We start from the raw sequence: 21,878 nt of genomic DNA on the forward strand, positions 1-21,878 counted from the left end.
ATACCGAAAAAATGATATATCGCTCGTATCGTATTGAAAAATATCGAAAAATTATCGAATTTTTGGTATATCGTAATTTTCGATACGATACGATATCGTATCGTAAGTTTTCGATACGATAATGATATGAATTTCCTTATATCGCGATATATCGTTTTATATCGAATATACGATATATGTTGATATTTTCGATATATCGTTTTGAATCGAATATACGATATATATTGTATATATCGAAACATATTGAAATTAAATACATACTGAAGTTTAAAATTATAAATATATAAATCCATTTAATTCATTAATATATTTAGAAAATATAAATATGAAACCTAATAGGATTTAGAATTAGGATTTGTAGTTTGATTATGGAGATAAGAACACTATTTATTTTATTGTGTTGAAGTTTTATTAATTTTTGTGTTATTTTTCAGTTTTGAAATTATATTTTTTGATATACAGGTATTCGATACGATAACGATATTTCGATATATCGTATCGATCTTTGATATATCGTTCTTAACTACATGCATACACACTTCATTTCTTAGTATTTTTTTAAAATTATCTCCTATATGGAGGAAATTACAAATAAACTCTTATAGAAATGAGGAAATTACAACTGATGTCAAGAAGGCTCGAACTCGACACCTCACACAATAATGTCTAAGCTCATTGCCGCTATGGCAAAGTCTCTGGACTACTTCATTTCTTAGTGTTATCATCCAACAATTTAACTATTATCATTCACAATCAATTCTCATCTAAATTCTCTCATCAATTCTCAATCTTTTCACTCTTGTAAAAAAAATGTCAGGCTCCGGCTATCACCCCTTCGACTCCCGCGGATGGAACCACGAGAACCATCGAGCGCAACGAGAGTATGTGCGCAATGCCATCTTCAGAGCCAACGAAGAAATCCAAAAGTTCCAGGGGTATTACCTCCAGGAATAGCGGTTGGCGGGGAGCGGCATGAGCGAGGCCGACATCATCTCGACCACCATGTCGACCTACCATTCCACGCATTACAAACCATTCAAGCACCTCGGCGCTTGGCAGCAGGTGCGTAGAAATCCGAAGTATAGGGGAGGCTTATCATTCTCGTCAAGCTCATCCAGCAAACGGTCGGGTCGTTATCCCTATCCGACGGCAGCTAAAAATGAGGTGGCTAGCTAGCTTTGCCGGAGCTAACTTGGGTAGCCCCAACGCCGGCACGAGCAGTTCCCAACGCCGGCCGCAAGGAAGGAAGAAGGCGACGTCCAACCGCCGTCGCGCCGAGACTCCATCCGCTCCCGCTCCCTTTGTGCCACCTCAACCCCCCACCAACTCGTTGTGGACCCTTTTGGCTCAACTCAATTTGGCCGGTAGGTCTCGGATGACTCCCGAGCAACTTGATTCACATTTGGCAATTATACGGGGTCTCCGAAAAACATTGGGGATAGGGCCAGAGGGCTAGTCTTCCACGGGGATATTTTTAATTATGTAATTTTTAATTTGTAGAATTTTAATTATGTAATTTTTATTTTTTAGAATTTTAATTATATAATTTTTAATTTTTAGGACTTTAATTATGTAATTTTTAATTTTTACGATTTTAATTACGTACTTTTTTAATTTTTTTGTAATTTTTAATAGTATTCCGGGTATTTTTAATGCATTTTAATATTGTTGAAATGTTTTTATTTAAATTAAATAATAAAATGGTGGGACCCTTGAGCATGTCCTTGCGTAAGAGCATGAATATGGGTGTTTTGCTCTTGGGAAAGAGCATGAAGTAAAAAATGAATAAAAATGGGTCCGGACCCACTTTCATGCTCTTGCCTAACAGCATGGATGAAGATGCTCTTAAGCCTCTACCCAACAGCCATTTTTTGGTTTTCACTTTGTAATTTTTTGAAATTTTTGAAAACTACCTTGTTCAGCCCTCACAAAACCAATTTATCTGAGGACTAAAGTATTGAAAATTAAACGATAGGAGGGGCTGAATTTAAAATTCCGAAATTAATGAAGTCATGAAGAAAAACAACAATTGCGGATTGGCGGTCATAGTTTAAGAAAGAAGAAGACAGTTAATAATAAAATAAGTGATAATATTATTATAAAAAGATATTATGGAATCTGGCCTCTTTTTATGAACCTCAAGGGCTCGTTTGTTTGGTTTGTTAGTGGGTGTATAGAGGACACAATCAACCCTTCGTCTGTGTTTGAATGGCATGTTTGCATTACAGCTGACCCGGATTTGAATCACACGACCCGCTTCGACTTGTGTTTATTAGGGCACAATGTTATGATAACTCTGTCTACATTGTTTCATGCGATAGAGTTTTGAGAAGGAAAAATTGATACGCCTCTCTCAACCTAAATACAAAATTACCCCCCATATCCACCATCCTCTTCGCGACTTCACCGATTCCAAACCCAATTCGCGAAAGTGTGAGCGAGTTTGCTTCAAGATCGTGGCCGGTTAAGGCGGGCTGAGTTTGTGCCAGACGAATTGGTGGAGTAATCGGGTTTAGGGATTCAATTACGACGCGAATTCGGAGATTAGTGTGGGCATAAAAGCTTGGGCGGCTTCATTTGTTAGGGCTAACCCCAATTGCATAGGAGCCATGGCCGAGCCAAATCAAAATATGAGTGTAAGGTTTTACAAAATGCTTGAGTACTACACATCTTCAATTCGTATGTAGGCTTCATTTTATTTATGGAGATAATACACAATTGTCAGATGTAATGAGTCGTTCGTTGTGTGTATATGTAATATGCAGTCAATGGTATATGTGGTTTGCTGTAATTTCTAATTATATCAGATGTGTAACTGAATGTTTTTTTCTTTCATATAATCTGTATAGGTTAACCGGAAAGGTGAGGAATCGACGACCGTTCTGATTTTGCTTGAGGAATTACTGAAAAACCTAAGCATCAGTCTCCTATTGGTAAGCATGCTACTCACTTGGATTAGACCTAAGCCGAAAAAAAGGAAACGTGGTGGTAGAGATGCACCAGAAAAACTGATTGAGTCCATTCCAAACCATGTAAAACAGTTAGACAGGCTTGTCCGTGTTAATGATAAATCATGCATAGACAATCTTCGAATGGATAGAAACACATTTGGTAGATTATGTCGTCTTTTGCGTGACCGAGTTGGGTTAATAGATCAAAAATTTGTTACGGTTGAAGAACAAGTAGCAATGTTTTTATGCATTCTAGCTCATCACAAAAAGACTCGGATTGTTGGTCATAACTTCATGCGTTCTTCACAAACCGTGTCGAAATATATGCATATTGTGCTCCGTGGTATCCTTACCTTGCACGAGGTGTTTTTAGTGAAACCCGAGCCCGTTGATGATGCTTGCACAGACCGACGGTGGAGTTGGTTTAAGGTCTGTTCTCTGTGAACCGAAATGTTGTTTTAGAGGTGTTATTTAGGAAGGCCCAATGTCTAACCCTAATTTCCTATTGCTTGACACTAGGGATGTCTTGGAGCTTTGGATGGTACGTATATCAACGTGAGGGTTCCTATTGCGGATACCCCAAGGTACCGAAATAGGAAAGGCCAGGTAACAACCAACACACTTGCGGTATGCGATCGACAACTCCGCTTTGTATACGTGCTGCCGGGATGGGAGGGCTCAGCAGGTGATTCCAGGATACTACGGGATGCTATTAGCCGGCCGCTTGGACTGAAAGTTCCCAAAGGTGGATCATTATGATTTTTCATTGATAGTTATGCAGATTTCGCTTGCATATTGTCATAATTTAGCCTTTATCATGAACCGTTGCTCTTATTTTATAGATTGCTATTACCTCTGCGACAATGCGTATTCTAACAGTGAAGGATTCATCACTCCATATAAAGGCGTCCGATATCATTTGAAGGAGTGGGGTCCTGGAACACAAGCGCCTCAGACTCCCGAAGAACTTTTCAATTTGAAGCACACCAAAGCAAGGAATATGATTGAGCGTGCCTTTGCCGTTTTGAAGATGCGATGGGGAATATTGCGCAGCCCGAGTTTCTACCCTATCGATGTGCAAACCGGTTTGATAATAGCTTGCTTCCTGCTGCACAACTTCATTCGCACCAATTTAGAGGTGGATCCCTATGAGGAATGCTTAACTAATACACCTGCTGACGGGGGTAATAGTGAAAATGAAGAGCCGGTAGTGCACACTATTAATGCTGTCTCGCCAACAGCTTTGTGGACGAAGAAGAGGGATGATTTGGCGGCTGCAATGTGGGGTCACAGGATGAACGAGTGATATGAGTATAATTAGTTTCTGCATTATTTCGGTCTTCTGAGCAACTTTGATCTCTATGGCTTATTGGCATAATTTGGATTATGTATTACTGATATAGCATGTGTTAGCTGAATGCGGACTATGAAACAGATTGATGCTGTTGTTGTTTCAAATTTATTACCTTCGATTTCATCTCTTCACAGTTATCCAATTATCAGTTTGTGGGAGGCTTCACATTAGTTGAGGTTTTAAATTTTCCAATAATAACTCCCAATGTAGTGAGACACATATTTTAACCTCAATTATAGTTCGCAAAACAGAGGTATGTGCATACGTATCTCATAAGAACTGTACCCCTTACGCAACATACTTGCATTACACTGAACCACAGTACCATACATTACACCCAATGATCAAGCATGAAAGCAATTCCATCAGAAAATTTTGCGAGGATCATGTGAGCGTACACACCGCAAGTATCCACTACAATATGATAAAGTTAACCTAACTAACACTGCATATAGCTACCATACCAGCTTCAAACGAGACCTAAGGACGATCAAACCACACGTAAAATTGGACAACCAAAGCATCAACGAGCTTGAAATGGCAACGCACCCCTTCCACCAGATTGTGCTTGTGTTTGAAACGAGTCCACCCATGCTTCACCCATATCTTCTTCGAGTTGTGTTTCAGGGTACATCGCCACATCCCTCGTTCGGTCACCATAGACACGCCCGCTTCAATAGCCCCCATTGGGATATGGCGTTGCCAGAAGCCATACGGGATCTCAATGCTGCGATCAATGTTCGCCTGGGTTAGTGAAATGACGAATGTAGGCAATTCATCGATGCTTAGTGCCCTGCTATCGTCCGCGTACTCCTCATCCACGGTTGTGTCAGATTCACTGTCCGATGGCGCGTAATCGTCGGACGTTTCGATGTCCGGAGAGTAGATGCCTCCCACATCAGGGGCGTCATCAACTTCAAACAGAAATGATCAAGTGTTTCAGTCCAGAATACTGATTAAACTAGGTAATGATAATACTCATTGGTGTATGTGTTGCCTTCTAGTCAATGGATGCAACATGAGCTACAAGATGAAAATACTCAAACCCTCAGTCTGCTCGAACACACAATTTGTACAACCGAACACTAACTAATTTACCTCCTTTCTTATACATTCTTTCGATGGTCGGAAGTTCATTATATCAAACTAATACAATGTTCACATATGACGCCAAAATTGAACAAATTGTAATGAGGCAAGTGAGTTTACCGTCAACGTCTCCCTGTGGTGGACAATGCGTCGCGCTATCAAACCTCTTCACATTGAAAATTCCGACATCGACCAGAGTGAAGGTGAGAAGATCGCCGTGTACGACATTAGTAGCCCGAACAAACTGATCACACCGGAATGAAGGAAATTAAATAGAGGGATTACCATCAGTCATTGGGCTGTCTTTGGTGTCATTGGCACTCAATTGTTGGGAACCCATGGGAGCTAGCTTCAGGTAATGACTAATATTTTACACCATCAATCAAGAAAACGCATTCAACCAATACATCAATAATCCACCCAACTGTTATCCTAGCCCGAGTTTGTGAAATTCACAGTAGGAAACGGTATAACTGACAAAATACCCAACCAAAAAAAAACAACCACAAAACCCACACAGATGATAACTCAGAACTGATTATCGTATATGCTGTGAAATTGGTTCAGGTTATAGTAAAACATATAATCTCACATTTGCAATTGACGAATGCCTAGTAATTGGATACAAAACCAACAAATTTAGAACCTTAAGCCTATTTAGATTGTGCAATTGATCAATTATACAGTGAACAATTTAATTTTCTATTGCTTGAATACATGATACGAAAACATACCACCGAAACAGATAATCGATGACCGGTCGGAGTAGACAAGATTTGGATGAGCTGCCTCCTGCTGGGAATCGATGTATGCTTCGTCAATTTTGGAGTGGGTGTTAAATCCCCAATTTGACTGAATACGAAATTTGGGAGGCGCCAAACTCAATTTGGGGACGCGCCTAAGGGTTTTCGGAGGACATTTATGGCATTATGAGTAATTGACGAGGCTATTTAGGGGAATTCACAATACTATCAAACATTTCGGTGTGGCATACCAAACAACCAAATTGCAAACACAAGTTTACTATAGTGACAAACAAACAGCAATGAGTGTTAACTATGCAATTCAGCCAACATCAATATAGTGTAAACTATATGCAAACACATGTTGGTCTATTCTGCCAAACAAACGAGCCCCAATAGTCAATAGAGATGGATGCATAAGTGTAGGTATTTTAGTTTTCGAAAATTATAAAAATGATATACTAGTAGTCCAGTAATATACTATAATCCATACAAATTCTCTTCCATATATAACAAAATCCCTAGAAGGCTAGAACTACGTAAACACAGATATCGACGCTCCAAAGCGTCAACAATACGCATAAACAGAGCTCTGCTCATCCTAAAACGTCGCCTGAAAAGGTTGGCGTTAAACCGCGGCTCCGGTGCGAAGTAGTCTTCATATAGCCGCTGATGTTCAGCTACGTGATCCCGCTCAATCACTGCTCGGCGGTGGACAACGGGTCGAGGTCTAGGTACAGCCGGCTGCAAGGCCCTTTGTATCATCCGGTTTATCTCATGGGACGTATAGGCCTCCAGCTCTTCGTTCATTCGCCGTTCGTACTCCTCAGCATCCCCACCACTACCACCACTACTACCACCCGCGTTACTCATTTCGCGTTGTTGATCTTGTACAGAAATTAAGATAGAGAGAAAACTCGTTAAAACAAGTGGTGCGAATGAAAATGACGTGCAAATCGCGTATATATAGTGTTTCAAAAATTAAATAAAAAAATAAAAAATCGGCTAGTCGATCGCTCGCCGATCGGGAGCCTGGAATGGCTGCCAGCTGATCGGCGAGCGCATCGGCCAGGGCCCGGGAATCGGCACGCGCTCGCCGTTTTTCTCGCCGATTTGGCGCTCGTCTGCTGCAATGGTTCGGCGAGCGGACCGGCCAGCGCCGGGGTAAAGAGGATAGGTCCAGACGATGCACACATTTTCATTTTTAAATTTTTTTTTTGTATTTTCTTCTATATATATCACCAATTTTTTTTACTTCATTTCACACCTTTCACTCCACTCTCTTCCCCATCTCAACTTCTCTCTAAATTCAATAATGAATTTCGATGATTTTTCATATTTGCACGCATAAAATATAAAAAATAAAAAATAAATACTGACAATAGGATTTGCCTTTAATTTGTGATGTTTTTTTATTTATTCTTGCTAATTGATATATTTGCAAACATAAAAAATAAAAAAAAAAACAAATACTCCATCTGTCCCATTGAAGATGACTCACTTTCCTTTTTGGTTTGTCCCAACCAAGATGACTCATTACTAAAATTAGAAATACCTTTATCTCTACTTTATTCCCCCTCTCTTACTTTCCTCTCTCCACTTAACACACAAAATAAATATGCATAAAATCCCTGCCGCCCAAGGAAATTAAAATTATATGGCAGGTTATAGGGCGTCCCACTACAGGTGAATGAGATGGAGGATAAAATGTCGATGTGGTGGAGAATAGGGCGCCTTATAGGGCGGGCTATAGGGCGCCCCATTGTGGATGCTCTAACAAAATAACATTACATAAAATCTGGTGTTAAATATGAAATGTTCCACTTAGAGTGAGACGGAAGAAGTATTTCTTTATGAATACATGTATGTATATGGTTTATGAGGTGCAAGTGCATGATGCATCATCGCCTTATCTTTCCAAGATTTGGCCACTTTATTAGATTTTCCAACATCACTCTCCATCAATTAAAACCCTGATGTTTATCACAGTTCCACCTCACGCATACTTTTATTGCCACATACATTTTCCAGCTAATCAGGTCATTATCATAAGTGGTGACTCTTTAATAATTAATCCATTTATCTATAACCATAAGCCCCACTCTGATCAAGTCAATTTAAAACAAAAATACTCGATCGCCATTTATTTTTCGCCACAAAATTTAATTTGTAAATTAATAAAGACAATGATGTTTTTATTTTAGAAAAATGTAGTAGAAATTTTAAGTGTGACGCTAAAAAGAACTGAGTCATAAAAATTAGGATTAATTTCAACGTAAACAGAAAGTCTTCCCACTTTGGACAGTAATCTGGCAATACCTAATAATTAGGGATTTTATTAATCATACCATGATTGGATGGATTGAATTTGATGTGTGATTCTCTGGTCTATCCAATTTTTGGTCCACAAAAGCTGAATCAGAACCCACGGACTTCTTCTCCTTTTAGATTTCGCTAAGTATGAGTATCTTTTTTGTTTTCATCGTGTTGTAGTGCATTGAGTTCAGCTTCTGAAGAGGTAAACTTCTTTCTCCGGTTTAGTTTTATAAATTGAATTGACTTTGCCGTGTGTCGTGTGCTGTTCTGCTTAATTGTTGTATTGTACATATGGATAATATGGTTCGTTATTAATTTTGGGGTGTTAAATCATATCTGCGTAGTTGTACCTTGTTTTCTGTCAAATATTTTTGAGGAAATTTTAATTTGTTACATATAAATGATATTTGCTGGATGGGAATTATGGATTTCAGGTGATATATGTGGAACTGTTTGAGAGTTGAGAAGTTGGACAATTGTGTGTAAATGCTGTTTCAGAAATAGAAAGAGAAGAGGCTAAATATATACTATATCTATATATTGAGAGAGAGAGAGAGAGAGAGATGATGAAGAGAGGGAATGATGGGGAAAAAATTATGGGGCCGATGTTTCCCAGGCTACATGTAAATGATACTGAGAAGGGAGGGCCAAGAGCACCACCGAGGAACAAGATGGCCTTGTATGAGCAGCTTAGCATCCCTTCACAAAGGTTCAGCCATTCCAAGCTGGCGCATAATCTGAGTAATAACGCTGCCGGTTTGGTATCTCCATCGAGCCAGGTAGCCTTTGAGAACCTTGTGTTTTTGGTAACGAGCTCCAATTCTTGAATTGGTTTAACCTGATAAAATCTATAATCAAGAGATGTTGTACTTAGTATCAAATCCATTATCAAGAGATGTTGTACTTCAGTATCAAGGTTGTGAATGTTGATATTGGTTGATCCATCTTAGATCTATATATATGTTAATCACTGTGGTTCAAATATGTGCTAGTTCATTAGCTTAGTCTATTCTGCTTAAATGGGTAGGGGCAAGGGTAAGCTGTATGAAGCAATGTTGGTAACTTTGGAAAGGTATATGTAGCTATTGAAGGGTTTTCAGATGTAATAGGACCAGATTTTTAATGTTTGTCGCCTTGGAGGGTGTCTATGATTTGCTAGTTTCATTGTTGAAAGTTTTTACCCTGATTGCTTCGATCACTTTTACAAGCAGGGTGGTGGAAATGACGGGGGAATGTTTTTTGCTTGGCAACTACATCCTATGCATCCATCTGAGATGCAATACAGCCAGTATTCCGAATTAAGCACTCCACTGGCACAAGTGGAGCAAAGAAAGAAAGTGGATGAAGACGACTATACGGTTCCTGTGTTCTTCCAGCCTGTACCTGCAAAAATCGATAAATATAGCAACAGCATACACCAGCAGAAGTTTTCACCCTACGATCCTCCTCATCCTTCATCAAAGTTCCAAAAGGCCAAAGGAACAGGCATGTTTGAGCATAGTGTAGGACAAGAAGAGGGAAGCAAGAAGGGAGAAAATTCGAATCAGTCTGTGGCTTGCCAGAAGCAAACCATTTCTTCTGTTAGTCATGATCCAGGAACTAGATTAAGGACTGATGATAGTGGACAGCAAGAGCTCTGTGCTGAGTCGCAACTTTACAATGATGGTCAGGATAGTGCTGCTATGGGGGCTAACATGGCAGCTGCAGCGAAAACAAATTCATCTGATTCAGAGGAAGCTTCACTATTGGGAGAGGAGAATATCGTCCATGATCTTAGTGATGACACGGGATCTCATGTAGATGAGTCTAGTAGGCCTCCGCAAATAGGGATCTTGGAGAGGGGCGACAGTGTTTCTGAATCATCCATTTTGAATACTGAATCTGCCCTGGATATAACACCAGACGATATTGTAGGTATATTAGGCCAGAAGCATTTCTGGCAAGCGAGAAGAGCTATCATGAAGTAAGTTACCGTGCTCACTATGTTGTGTATGCAATGTTCAAGAGATATTACATAAGTTTGTCATGATGATATGTTGGTGTCCAGTGCATGCTAGATATTTGAAGAACTGTCTAGTTATGAAGTTTCTGGTATATCTAGTCATTTTATTTCATTTCTGCTTCAACTAATGGCTTCAGAAGAATGGTAAGTACTAAAATGTTGGATATTTTAAGAGCATCCTTTGAGATTTGCTGCATCTATATACAAATTCTGAAAGGTTACTTAACGTCGATGGAGAATTCTACAATGTGGGACTCCCTCTGTGTCAAAAGTTTCCTGATTTTATTAATGCTGCTTTACGTTTTATTAATAGTTAGTGTCATGTGTAGCATCAAGGATTTTTTTCTTCAATTTTAGTAGTTTGTTTGGTCGCATGGTTAAACGGTGGGTGGCTTTGGTGCAGAATATTAATACCTCATAATGAGGAAATTTAATTCTTCAGCCACCTTTGATGTATTCAGAGAGCGCATGACATTTTGTATAGCATGGTGAGTTCATATGAGATTATATCATTTGGTTCGAGGTGAGTCCATCAGCCATGGTCCATTCCTTCTTGTCGGTTCTGGTTTGTCTTTTGGGATATTTTTGTCATTATAATATTGCTGGAGGAGCTTAGATGACTAACTGCAGATGCATTGCTGGTTTTGACATCAAGACGGAAACGCGCTGGATTAATCTTTGCCTTTGTCATCAGAATAACAAGTGTTCGAATTTTTTCTATTGAACGAGTAACTCGAAAAATCGATAGTCTTCTTCTCTCAGTTCCTTCGAGAAATTCTGGGCCATGGCTTTATGACATTCACTTACCGAAAATTAGAATATCTCATGCATAGTATGATAGTAGCTAATACACATAAGGTATGATCATGTCCTTATTATCACCATGTATAGTATTTAGCATCTCAATTGGCTCTATATTTATTTTCATTGGAAATCATCCTGGTGCTACTTTGTTGTTTTTTTCTCACGCCTGTTCGACTTTCCCAATTTTAAGAGGTGAGCCATGCTGGGACTTGAATGATCTTAGTGCCATGCAATGTGATAATGACTGCTACTTTTGCTAAGCTGCGTTACTTCATTACCTTTTCGCTTCATTTTTCTGACTAATCTCTATCCTGTTTTCAGTCAGCAGAGAGTTTTTGCAGTTCAATTATTTGAGTTGCATAGATTGATAAAGGTAAGGCCATCTCTTTGTTTGGTCAAGTGGTTTGCGATGATTGATATCTCATTCTATGAATGCTTATGTGTTTAAAAATGTCTAAATCAGGTTCAGAAAATGATTGCTGCATGGCCAAATCTTTTGGTCGAGGACTCGGGTTTTGTCACCAAACCTACAACACCAATACTAGGGAAGAAACGGCCTCTTGATTCGAAGGAAAAATGCAACTCAGATAATCCACCTCACAAGAAAGAACGCTCTGCTGAAAACAGTCTTGAGAAAGTGCCCTTTTCTGCAGCTCAAAACGAGGTTCCGCCTTCAAGCTGCAGGCCGTCTGCAGACAGTGCTCGATCACCGCCTGCCATCACAAGCAACGACCCTAACAATGCTCGAACCCCTCTTGTCAATCATGCGGAAGGGCACCAGTGGTTGATTCCTGTGATGTCTCCTTCAGAAGGACTGGTATACAAGCCGTATCCAGCGCCCGGATTTCCTGGCCAAGGTTGTGGCTCGTGGCCAAATCCGGCGACAGGTGGCTTCCTGGCTCCTGTATTTACTGCAATACCCCAATACCCTTTTCCTTCGTTGCATCCGTATGCGCCTCATGGCTACTTCCCTTATGGCATGCCGATGATGAGTCCCCACTCCGTAGCTGCCATGCCTACTGAGAATAACTTGGATGGGCTGGACCAGCATCCGTCTGAGGAGATCGAAGTGCAATGGAGCAGTTCTAGCAGCCCAAGTGAGAGACAGCCTAGTAGCAGTGTGGAGGGAGCAAACATTCTTCCAGTCCTGCCTACGCAGTCTCGTCCTTGGGTTCGCACCCCTCGGGTGATCAAGGTTGTGCCGCGCAATGGTGTATCGGCGTCTGAATCTGCTGCAAGAATTTTCCGGTCCATTCAACAAGAAAGAATTCAGCATGATTCAGTGTAACTTTTTGCAACTCCATTTCATTTTGGTTATATCTGCAAATTCTTGAAAAATGTAGTAGCATATATGTGTTAGTCTGTGATTTTCTTTTTTCTAACATGTGACCAGAATTAGTGGTATTTCATTTGATCAAATGTGAGGGGTGATTGGCGTTTGATGAATGCAAAGTGCAAACCCAATAATTAGTATTGTGAGTATTTTTTGCGGTTGTTGTGGTTTTTGATGAGAATAACTTTTTTTTAAAAATGGTTCGGATCAGATTAATTTTGTTAATATGATCTCATGCATACAAAATACAAAGATCTAATTATATGGTTGCGCTACTAAAATTTGTAAAAATTTAGTCCACTCCAGTATATTCAATTTGATAACACCACTTATAAGGGAGATTAAATTCTTTATCCACTCACAGTACATTCAAAATATTTATTAAAACTTGTGTTTGTTTACTTCTATATTTAGGAATAGAGAAAATAATATAGTAGTACTCCACTATCATCTATTTTATCTCATTCATTAAAATTAATCTTTATTTATTTATAGTGAATTTTTCTTTCTAACAAGCATTACTTCAATAACTTCTCTTGTCTCTTACTTTACAAATTTCGTAGCATTAAAACTTTATCGTCGACAAAACTATTTTTGTAAACGCATGTACTCCTTCAGTCTCGGCTAAGATGATACATTTCTTAGCCGACCTACGATTTTAAGAGTTGTTGGTTAAGAGTGTCCACTATGCAGTGGACGCGGCTATAGCCGCGGGGCGGACGTGGCGAGGGTGGGCGGACGGGCGATCGCCGGGTGCGGGGCGAGGACGCGGCGGGGGGACATAGCCGCGCCTATAGGCGCGGTGACTATAGTGCGGACATCCGCCGCGGCGCATGCGGCGCGATTTTAAATTTTTTTTTCCTCTATAAATACCACTCCCCACCACCTATTTTCATCATTTTCACAAAATCCATCCACTCACTATCTACACAACCACTCTCTAAAAAATGCACCGAGGAGACGACGAATCACCCGACTCTCAGGAATCGGGATATGGCAGCAATCCATCAAATCCCTCAGCCTATCCTTCGCAGCCATCGGGTTTTGGTGGATATGTTTCTCAGCCGTCGGGCTTTAGCGGATATGCGCCTCCATCCCAGCATTGGAGTTGGAATCAATCTCCCCCACCGTGGGCATCGAGTCCACCCCTTCCTTCATCTCAGTCGTGGAGGTCTTCTCCAACTCCGCCACCTTTACAGCGGAATCTGAGTCGTTCCGCATTTGGAGATTACAGACCCAACCTAGACGCGCTTCACCAGCCGCGTCCGGGTCCCCTTTCCAAGCCAGCCAATCTCCGTTCACTGAAGCAGATCAAGACGCATTTGATACTATGATGGGTCTGCTCAGTTCTGGCATCCCAGATACGCCGGCAGCACGGATGGAAATGCCCGTTCCGACCCGAGGAGGTAGCGGCAGTCGGGGCCGAGGCAGTAGGGGCAGAGGCGGCAGTCGTGGCACCGGCCACGTCTGTGGGCGCACGGGCAGCGGGGCCGGCATTTCGAGTGGCGAGGGCAGTGGCACTGGCGGTAGCGGTGGCTCTAGTTATGGGTCCAACCGGGGCAAGCCATACACCAAAGACGAGAGCATTGTCGTGGCGAAGGCTTGAGATGCTATCACTTCGGACCCCGTGGTGGGCACAGATCAGGCCGAGGGGAAGTTTTTGGAGGCGCGTCATGTTTGCATACGAGGAGTTCAAACCCGACGGCGCCGAGAGACGCGACCCAGAACAGCTCCGGAAAAAGTGGGGTAGGATTCTCCATGCGACCAAGCGGTTCGCGTCCATATACGAGAACAACCTTCGCCACGCTGAGAGTGGCCGCAGCGCAGCAGATGTTAAGAACCTGTCTGAAGGCCAATACCACACGGAGGGCTGGCCGAAGTTCACCTTGTGGGAAGAGTATCTTGTCCTCGCGGATTGTCTGAAATTCAGGTCAATCGTGGCGCACGAGGTGGGAACAGCTCCTGGGCCAAAGCGCACAAGGCACAACCTTGCCGGCGACTACAGCAGTGGAAGCGGCTCGCAAGTGTTCGAGCAGTCCGACGAACAAGTCGAAGAGCCAGCCGATACTCACACTAGGCGACGATGGCCCATGGGACAACAGGCCTCTATCCGCAGTGCCAGAGGGGGTAGAAGTGCCTCCCGCCTATCGGTCGGCGCGTCCGGTTCGCGCATCCACCAGCCCGCCCCAATCCCATAGCCCATGGTGCAATCCCACGAGGTATTGGCCAATACCATAGACGTGCAGTTGATGCAACAATTGCAAGACGTATGCAGGTCATACGCAGGGGAAACTGATCCGTACGTCAGGAACGTCTACAAGATGCTCATCACTCGGATTGAGAGTCGACTGGGGTTGGTTGATAATGCGCCTGGGGATACCGCGGTCGGCAGCATCGAGAGAGAAGAAGAAGAAGAAGAAGAAGAAGAAGAAGAAGAAGAAGAAGAAGAAGAAGAAGAAGAAGAAGAAGAAGAAGAGGGAGACGAGGAAGCCGACTCCGACACTGAGTAGACAGTGGCGGAGTTTTGTAATTGTATTTCATTTTAATTATTCGTTGTATTATTTTACCGGTTTGCAATACAACGAATATTCGACCCTAATTACCTCGTTTTCTAGTTATTTACACTACGATTATTTAAATTACATTTGATTGAAACTAAAAATATTTTAAATTGAAAATTGATTATACAATTTGGGGGTTATTGGAGGTGTCCACTATAGTGGCGGAAATAGAATTTTGGGGCTGTGGACAACAAAATTGGGGCTATGGATAAAAACTGGGGCGAAGCTATTGGGCGTGTCTGCCTTATAGTGGACACCCTAATATGATTAATTTGAGAGAGAATAGTGGGTGTAACTATTAAATGAAGAGAGAAAGAGAGTTGAATATTTAATTGGAAATAGAAAAATGATTGAGTTGAGTGTATTAATTAGTGAAAGAAAGTTGTCAAAAATATAATTGTATCATCTTAGTTGAGATAAACTAAAAATGAAAATGTGTCATCTTAGTTGAGACGGAAAATAGTAAATATAGTACTCTCGTCGTCCGTGAAAATTTATCACTTATTTTCATTTTTATCTGTCCCTAAAAATTTGTCATCTTTTACTTTTATCACTTTTGGTTGTAGACCACACGTTGCATTAATTCATTTTCACTCACATTTTATTATAAAACAAATATATAAATGTAGGATTCATATTCTTCAAACTTTTTAAACCTACTTTCTATTATATGTTTTAAAACATATGCTGAGTTAAATTATAATAAATAATTAGGGACGGAGGAGGGAGTACTTATTCAATATTATGTTAAAATGAAACTCAACTACAAGTTAAAACCAAATTTTGGTTAAACCTAAAAATGACTCCTATTCTCATAGATATTCCATGGAGATAGGAACACCGAATAGTACCAAAGTGGAGGTAGTTGAGCGCCGTACATTTTGGATAAGATTTGAAGACGTGGAGTAAAATTAGACGTTAAGCTTAATTCCATTTCCAACCCTAAATAGGGTGGGAGAGAGAGAGAGAGATGGGAATGAGGATAGTCAAATTCACGAGCAATGACAAACTCAATCCATATCCAAACCAAACGCCACGTATTCACTCTTTGCTTTCAACGGCCAACTCACCAACCGACACGTGCTCCTCACGCAGTGGCGGTGATACGCCTCACGTGACTCGCATGTGCCCTTTATTCCTACCCTACAGATTTTCTCTCCGATTCGGCGACAGGATTATCAATTGGATAAACCCAGATATTTTGTCCACATGCGTTGTCCACATTTACTTGCCACGTCGGATGCTTACGTGTCAACCTTCATTACTATATTAACAATTGAAAATAGTAGTAACATAATTCAAAAAGTGATCAAATGAAATTCGAGCAACAAAATATACATGTCTTATTTAAACAAACTAAGACAATTATTATTATTATTATTATTATTATTATTATTATTATTATTATTATTATTATTATTATTATTATTATTATTATTATTATTATTACTATTACATTTGAGTGCAATATACCGTCGGCAAGTAGGAATGGGGAGGTATAATTTTGTACGCATAACTGCACTAGAAATCAATAAATAAGTAGGGTATGGATCATTAAATTTTATTGTGCTTGGTAGTTGGGGTGACAAAAGCCTCTATTTAAAGCATCAATGAATTCACCCTTTATTGCATTTTCAATTGCCTTTGGATGTTTGTAGATGAAAATGTCCTTGAACAATAATACCTAACGTGACGGTGCCCCGCAACTTAGACATGTGTAGTAAAATTATAATTGATATGTAGATATACTCATAAATATTAACTGAATAAAAATCGAATCTCTATAGTCTATAAATTATTAAATTTAATTGAGGTAGTTGTTGCAATTCGGAAGTCGCAACTAAATTAATTCCACGTGGCAGCGCAAGGTGACACCTGCGTGTGATGAGATTCCCCATTTCCTCTAAGAAAACGCCAAGTATAAGAGCATCCACTATAGGCGGATGCTTTCGATCGCCCCGCCCCCTTTTTTTATCCACGGTCCCACTTTTTTATCCATAGCCCCAATTTTTTCCTCCACTGCCTCACTATAGGCGGACACTTCCAATAGCCCCAAAATTTTATAACCAATTTTCATTTTAATTTTAATTAAATTATAATAATTAATTAAATTTATCGGACTATACGTAATTATAAAAACACGGGTATAAGTGAAGAAATTAAAATTAAACACCACATTTTCGTTGTATTAAAGTGGGGGTAAAAGTATACAACGAAATATTATTCTATTAAACATCATAATAGTGTTCACACTGCACCGGCACCTCCCCTACGTGCCCAAAATATGTGTGTGAAGAGGTGGAATGTTTGGTGTGTAAATAATGAGAAGTGGAGGAGGAGTATTTATAGATGTAATTTTTGAAAAATTTAAAAAAAAAATAAAAAAATCAAAGTGGGGCGGACGTCCATAGCCCGGCGCCCCACTATAGACCGCCCCACCCATCGCCCCATTTCGCCCCGCGGACCCCACCATCGCCCAGCGATCGCCCCGTAGGAGGCGCCCCACCCTCGCCCCACCCTCGCCCCATTTTTCTTTTCCGCCACGGGGCGGACGTTCTCTCCACTATAGACAGTCCCACCCTCGCCCCATTTTTTCGTCCTCCCCCTTTCCTCCTATTGTGGATGCTCTAAGTCTTCAGCGATATAAAAAAAAAAGCTAATGTCACGGACTGTGAGAACTAGACAAGGCAAAGTTCAATCTTATTGGTTACCATTCAACTAACGGGCTTCCCCTTCGGTAACTTATGAAAAATGTTCAAGGGTAGATTCGTGATTTTCCTGTAAAATTTTTTATTTTATTTTATTTTATATTTTTATTTTTATGAAATACCAACCCAGCCAATTGTTTTGCACTATCCTTATTTTTCTCTTGATATAGGCAAAACGAATTTTTTACCGTTGAATCGTCAAAACAATACATACTTAGTTCATTACACAGAAGTTTATTTCAAGGGTAGATTCGTGATTCCAATATTTTATTTTATTTTATTTTATATTGTTATTTTTATGAAATACCAACCCAGCCAATTCTTTTGCACTACCCTTATTTTTCTCCGATATATGCAAAACTAATTTTTACCGTTGAATCATCAAAACAATACATACATAGTTCTTTACACAAGTTTATTTCAATACAATACTACATTATTTTATTTCTGTCTTTCTGGAATGAACTAAAATATATAAAAATTATGTTAGTATAAAATTAAGATTTGCTTAATTTAATTTATCCACTAGATCAAAAAAATAAATGGGTGAAACTCTAGTTCAGTCCCAAAAATTATTTCGATATTATCACGACCAATTTTCCTAGCCTTATGCATAGTACTTCATATTATATGATATTGATATGAGCTTTAAGAAATACTTTCTCGGTCTCAATCAAAGTAAGACGTACGGAGCACTTTCTTTTCGAAATATCTCAATCTAAAGAGATATTTTCTTTTTTAATAATAATTAATTATTTTTCATTCTTATTTTGTCAGTTTACTCTCATTCTCTTTTTAAATTTTACTTTACTCTCTCTATTCTATTTTATTATTTCTCCTATTTTAATAGTATTACAATTTAAATCATTGCACAACATTATCTAAATTTATGTGAAAAAAAATATCTTACTTAAGCGGTATAGAGAAAGTATAAATAAATAAAAATAGAAAAATGAGTGAAATTTAGTTATATTTTTTATATAGTTTTATTTTTATAAATAAATATAAATACAGTTAATGAAACATTACATCTAATTATATTTATAACTATAAATATAATATAATAAAGGTAAATTAAGACAGGTGATGACAAATATTTCTAAATGAAAAGAAAAGAATGATAAATGCCCGATACAGTATGCCATATGAGACCACCCGCAACGCGTTACGCGGGTGACACGAGTCTCGTTCCTCCGTGACGAGATGGGCGTGGGATGCGTTGCAGCGTCCCGTCCCGTCACCAGCCCGCCGGATCACCCGTCACGCCGAGACGTCTCGCCACGCGCTCCCGCGACGTGGCGCTCGCTGGGGCCATGTGTGACGCCCACTCGCCGGCCCGCGAGTGGGTTTCGTCACGCTGACGCAATAATTCATTTTTTTAATTCGAATTTAATAAAAAAATTCAAAATTCAAAAACTGTAATATTACCGTTTTCGACTGATTTCCTTTTATTATTTTTTTTACTCGATAAATACTCATATTTCATCTTCATTTCACACACAAACACACATCTAATCCTCTCAAATCATCTCTCTTTCCTCTCAAATTTTCATCTCAAATCATATATTTTATTCTTCCCCCAAATTTAATCGATCTAATGGATCCATATGAGAAAATGCGTCGAATAATGGAAGAATCACTTGAAGAAGATCGACGCCGGGAGGCGGAGGAAGCCGCGCCGCCCCAAAGACGCTCCCGGACTTACATCCATCGTAACCGGGAGGAAGCCGCTGCAAGGTTAGTCCGCGACTACTTTTGAGATAACCCGGTGTGGGGAGATACCTACTTCCGTCGCCGTTTTCTCATGCGGCGACTGCTATTTCTCCACATCGCAAATACATTGGCAGCCCGAGAAAAGTTCTTCCAAGAAAGGTTCGACGCCGTCGGCCGTCCCAGCCACACGACGCTGCAGAAATGTACTGCAGCAATCCGTCAACTTGCAACTGGACAAACGGCGGATGTGTTCGACGAATACATCCACATTGGACACTGAGAGAATGTGCTTGATCTAATTCTGCAACGGCGTGCGGGCAGCCTTCACCGACGAATTTCTCTGGAAGCCAAGCACGTCAGATTGCCAGTTCCTGCTCCGCCTTCACGAAGAAGTGCACGGATTCCCCGGGATGCTTGACAGCGTCGATTGCATGCACCGGCAATGGAAGAATTGCCAGGTGGCGTGGAGGGGGTCGTACACGAGCGGCCACAAAGGCACCCACCCCACCGTTATACTTGAGGCTGTTGCCGACTACCGGCTATGGATTTGGCATGCGTACTTCAGGGTCCCCGGCTCGAACAACGACATAAACGTGCTCCACCAATCCGACCTCTTCGCCGAAGTTTTGGATGGTAAAGCGTCGGACATCAACTTCACCGCTAACAACTGAAGCTATAAAATGTGATACTATCTTGCCGACGACATCTACCCGAAGTGGCCAACCTTCGTGAAGACGTGCACCAGGCCTGTGAACCCAAAGTAGGCGCTTTTTGCGCAGAAGAAGGAGGCTGCTCGGAAGGATGTGGAGCGGGCGTTCGGGGTTCTCCAAGCGCGCTTCAACATTATCAAAGCCCCGGCTCGTACGTGGTTCATGGAGAGCATGGTCGACATCATGTTTACGTGCATAATCTTGCACAACATGATTGTCCAAGACGAAGGACCCGAGGCGAGAAATTGGTTCGACCCTGAAGCCCCCGGAAGCTCTACCGCAAGTAGTCCGCCACGCAGTGGAGTGCATCCGTCTATACAAGAACGATTGTCTATTCGGGCAAGGACACGTGACTCTTCCGCCCACGCCCAACTCCAAGATGATCTAATGGAGCACATCTGAGCAAAATTTGACCGAGGAAATTTTTAAATTATGTATTTTTAATTTTTTTAGGAAATTATTAAATTATGTTTTTTACGAATTTTATGTTGTAAGTTTATTTTATTTAATGAAGTGTGTTTTTATTAATTGAATTTGGTTGGAAATAAAAATAAAAAATGAAATTGAATGAATAGTAATTTAAGGGACGGTTAAGGGACAGATAAGAAATGAAGGGTTGCAGGTTCCGTCCCTTAGTTAAGAGATGAAATAAAAAAGTACAGTGTGACCCATGAATAGTAATTTAAGGGACGGATAAGTGACAGCGTTGCTGATAGCATGAATAACATTCATCTATTAATTCAACTTAAATGAAATCTAGGATTCTAGATTAGTCTAGTCTAGTCTAGCCCGACTTATGCATTTAGGTAAAGATTGACATTAACAATGAAATTGAATAAAAAATAAAATAAAATAAAATCATAGTAGTAGTAGAATAGATCAACAATCAATATTATATGAAGAAAAAAATATTATTATTTGAACACAAGTAATTAAATTACTAATAGCGATTAAGCCGGTCCTACTAAAAATAAACGGACCCATAGATATCCAAAACCCCCCAGCAAAAAACAAGCATCCGATATTCTTCGGATTTGAAGTAATTTACAAAGAGCATCTCCAGTGGGTGGATGTCCCACTCGTACATCCACTAAGACATCCCGAAAACACCTCCCGCCACGTCACTAGGACTTCTCATCCCACTGCCACGTCACTAGGACATCCACTTCACAATCCGCCCTTCCCATCGCCCTTCCCACTAGAACTTCCCGCAATAAAAAAATCACAAATTCACAAATAAAACAATTTACGTTTACGGAAATAAAATTTCAACACGAATACGAACGGGAAAAATTAACAACTTCATTAAAAAAAAGCATACATGATTTGAAAAAAAAATTACATAGTAATAAAACAAAAAAAAGTATTAACATCAACTACAACCCTTCCGCGTCCAAAACTCTTCGATAAAATTCAACGAGCCGTATATATAGAGTTTAAAAAAATTTTAAAAATTTTAAAAATCGGACGGCCGACCCACGCTACAATGGCGGACGTCCGCCCACCCGTCGCGCCGACGTCCGAGGACACCCGACGTCCTCACGGGACGTCCGTATCCGACCTCCCCTGTCATAATGGCGGACGTCCCGGTCGC

General features: G+C 40.4%; 3 protein-coding genes across 3 annotated transcripts; 2 read left to right on the forward strand and 1 right to left on the reverse strand.

Annotated features, from left to right (window-relative positions):
* The first annotated feature begins 2,768 nt into the window (after window positions 1–2,768).
* Window positions 2,769–4,257, forward strand: LOC121779147 (protein ANTAGONIST OF LIKE HETEROCHROMATIN PROTEIN 1-like). Its single transcript, XM_042176481.1, has 4 exons — window positions 2,769–2,780; window positions 2,850–3,380; window positions 3,471–3,696; window positions 3,794–4,257. Exons 1-4 carry the CDS (start codon window positions 2,769–2,771, stop codon window positions 4,255–4,257), a joined length of 1,233 nt encoding a protein of 410 aa, XP_042032415.1.
* A 336-nt stretch (window positions 4,258–4,593) lies between these two features.
* Window positions 4,594–6,947, reverse strand: LOC121779149. Its single transcript, XM_042176482.1, has 3 exons — window positions 6,876–6,947; window positions 5,515–5,638; window positions 4,594–5,219 (listed from the first exon to the last, which is right to left on the reverse strand). Exons 1-3 carry the CDS (start codon window positions 6,945–6,947, stop codon window positions 4,786–4,788), a joined length of 630 nt encoding a protein of 209 aa, XP_042032416.1. The 3' UTR covers window positions 4,594–4,785.
* A 1,439-nt stretch (window positions 6,948–8,386) lies between these two features.
* On the forward strand, window positions 8,387–12,705 carry LOC121779661 (protein EARLY FLOWERING 3-like). The gene is made up of 5 exons (XM_042177024.1): window positions 8,387–8,655; window positions 8,888–9,232; window positions 9,665–10,416; window positions 11,581–11,632; window positions 11,723–12,705. Exons 2-5 carry the CDS (start codon window positions 9,017–9,019, stop codon window positions 12,545–12,547), a joined length of 1,845 nt encoding a protein of 614 aa, XP_042032958.1. The 5' UTR covers window positions 8,387–8,655; window positions 8,888–9,016; the 3' UTR covers window positions 12,548–12,705.
* The last annotated feature ends 9,173 nt before the right edge of the window (window positions 12,706–21,878 follow it).

The sequence above is a fragment of the Salvia splendens genome, chromosome 19 (genome assembly GCF_004379255.2).
Source record: "Salvia splendens isolate huo1 chromosome 19, SspV2, whole genome shotgun sequence".
In the NCBI taxonomy this organism is placed as follows: domain Eukaryota; kingdom Viridiplantae; phylum Streptophyta; class Magnoliopsida; order Lamiales; family Lamiaceae; genus Salvia; species Salvia splendens.

Excerpts from the sequence above, each read along its gene's own strand:
- LOC121779661 (XM_042177024.1), top strand. The coding sequence starts at position 9,017 with ATGATGAAGAGAGGGAATGATGGGGAAAAAATTATGGGGCCGATGTTT. Across the intron at positions 9,233-9,664 it reads TGGTATCTCCATCGAGCCAG|GGTGGTGGAAATGACGGGGG; the intron begins GTAGCCTTTGAG and ends TTTTACAAGCAG. Across the intron at positions 10,417-11,580 it reads GCGAGAAGAGCTATCATGAA|TCAGCAGAGAGTTTTTGCAG; the intron begins GTAAGTTACCGT and ends TCCTGTTTTCAG.
- LOC121779149 (XM_042176482.1), bottom strand. The coding sequence starts at position 6,947 with ATGAACGAAGAGCTGGAGGCCTATACGTCCCATGAGATAAACCGGATG. Across the intron at positions 5,639-6,875 it reads AAAGGGCCTTGCAGCCGGCT|TTTGTTCGGGCTACTAATGT; the intron begins GTACCTAGACCT and ends CGGTGTGATCAG. Across the intron at positions 5,220-5,514 it reads ACCACAGGGAGACGTTGACG|TTGATGACGCCCCTGATGTG; the intron begins GTAAACTCACTT and ends TTCTGTTTGAAG.
- LOC121779147 (XM_042176481.1), top strand. Across the intron at positions 3,381-3,470 it reads GACGGTGGAGTTGGTTTAAG|GGATGTCTTGGAGCTTTGGA; the intron begins GTCTGTTCTCTG and ends GCTTGACACTAG. Across the intron at positions 3,697-3,793 it reads TGGACTGAAAGTTCCCAAAG|ATTGCTATTACCTCTGCGAC; the intron begins GTGGATCATTAT and ends CTTATTTTATAG.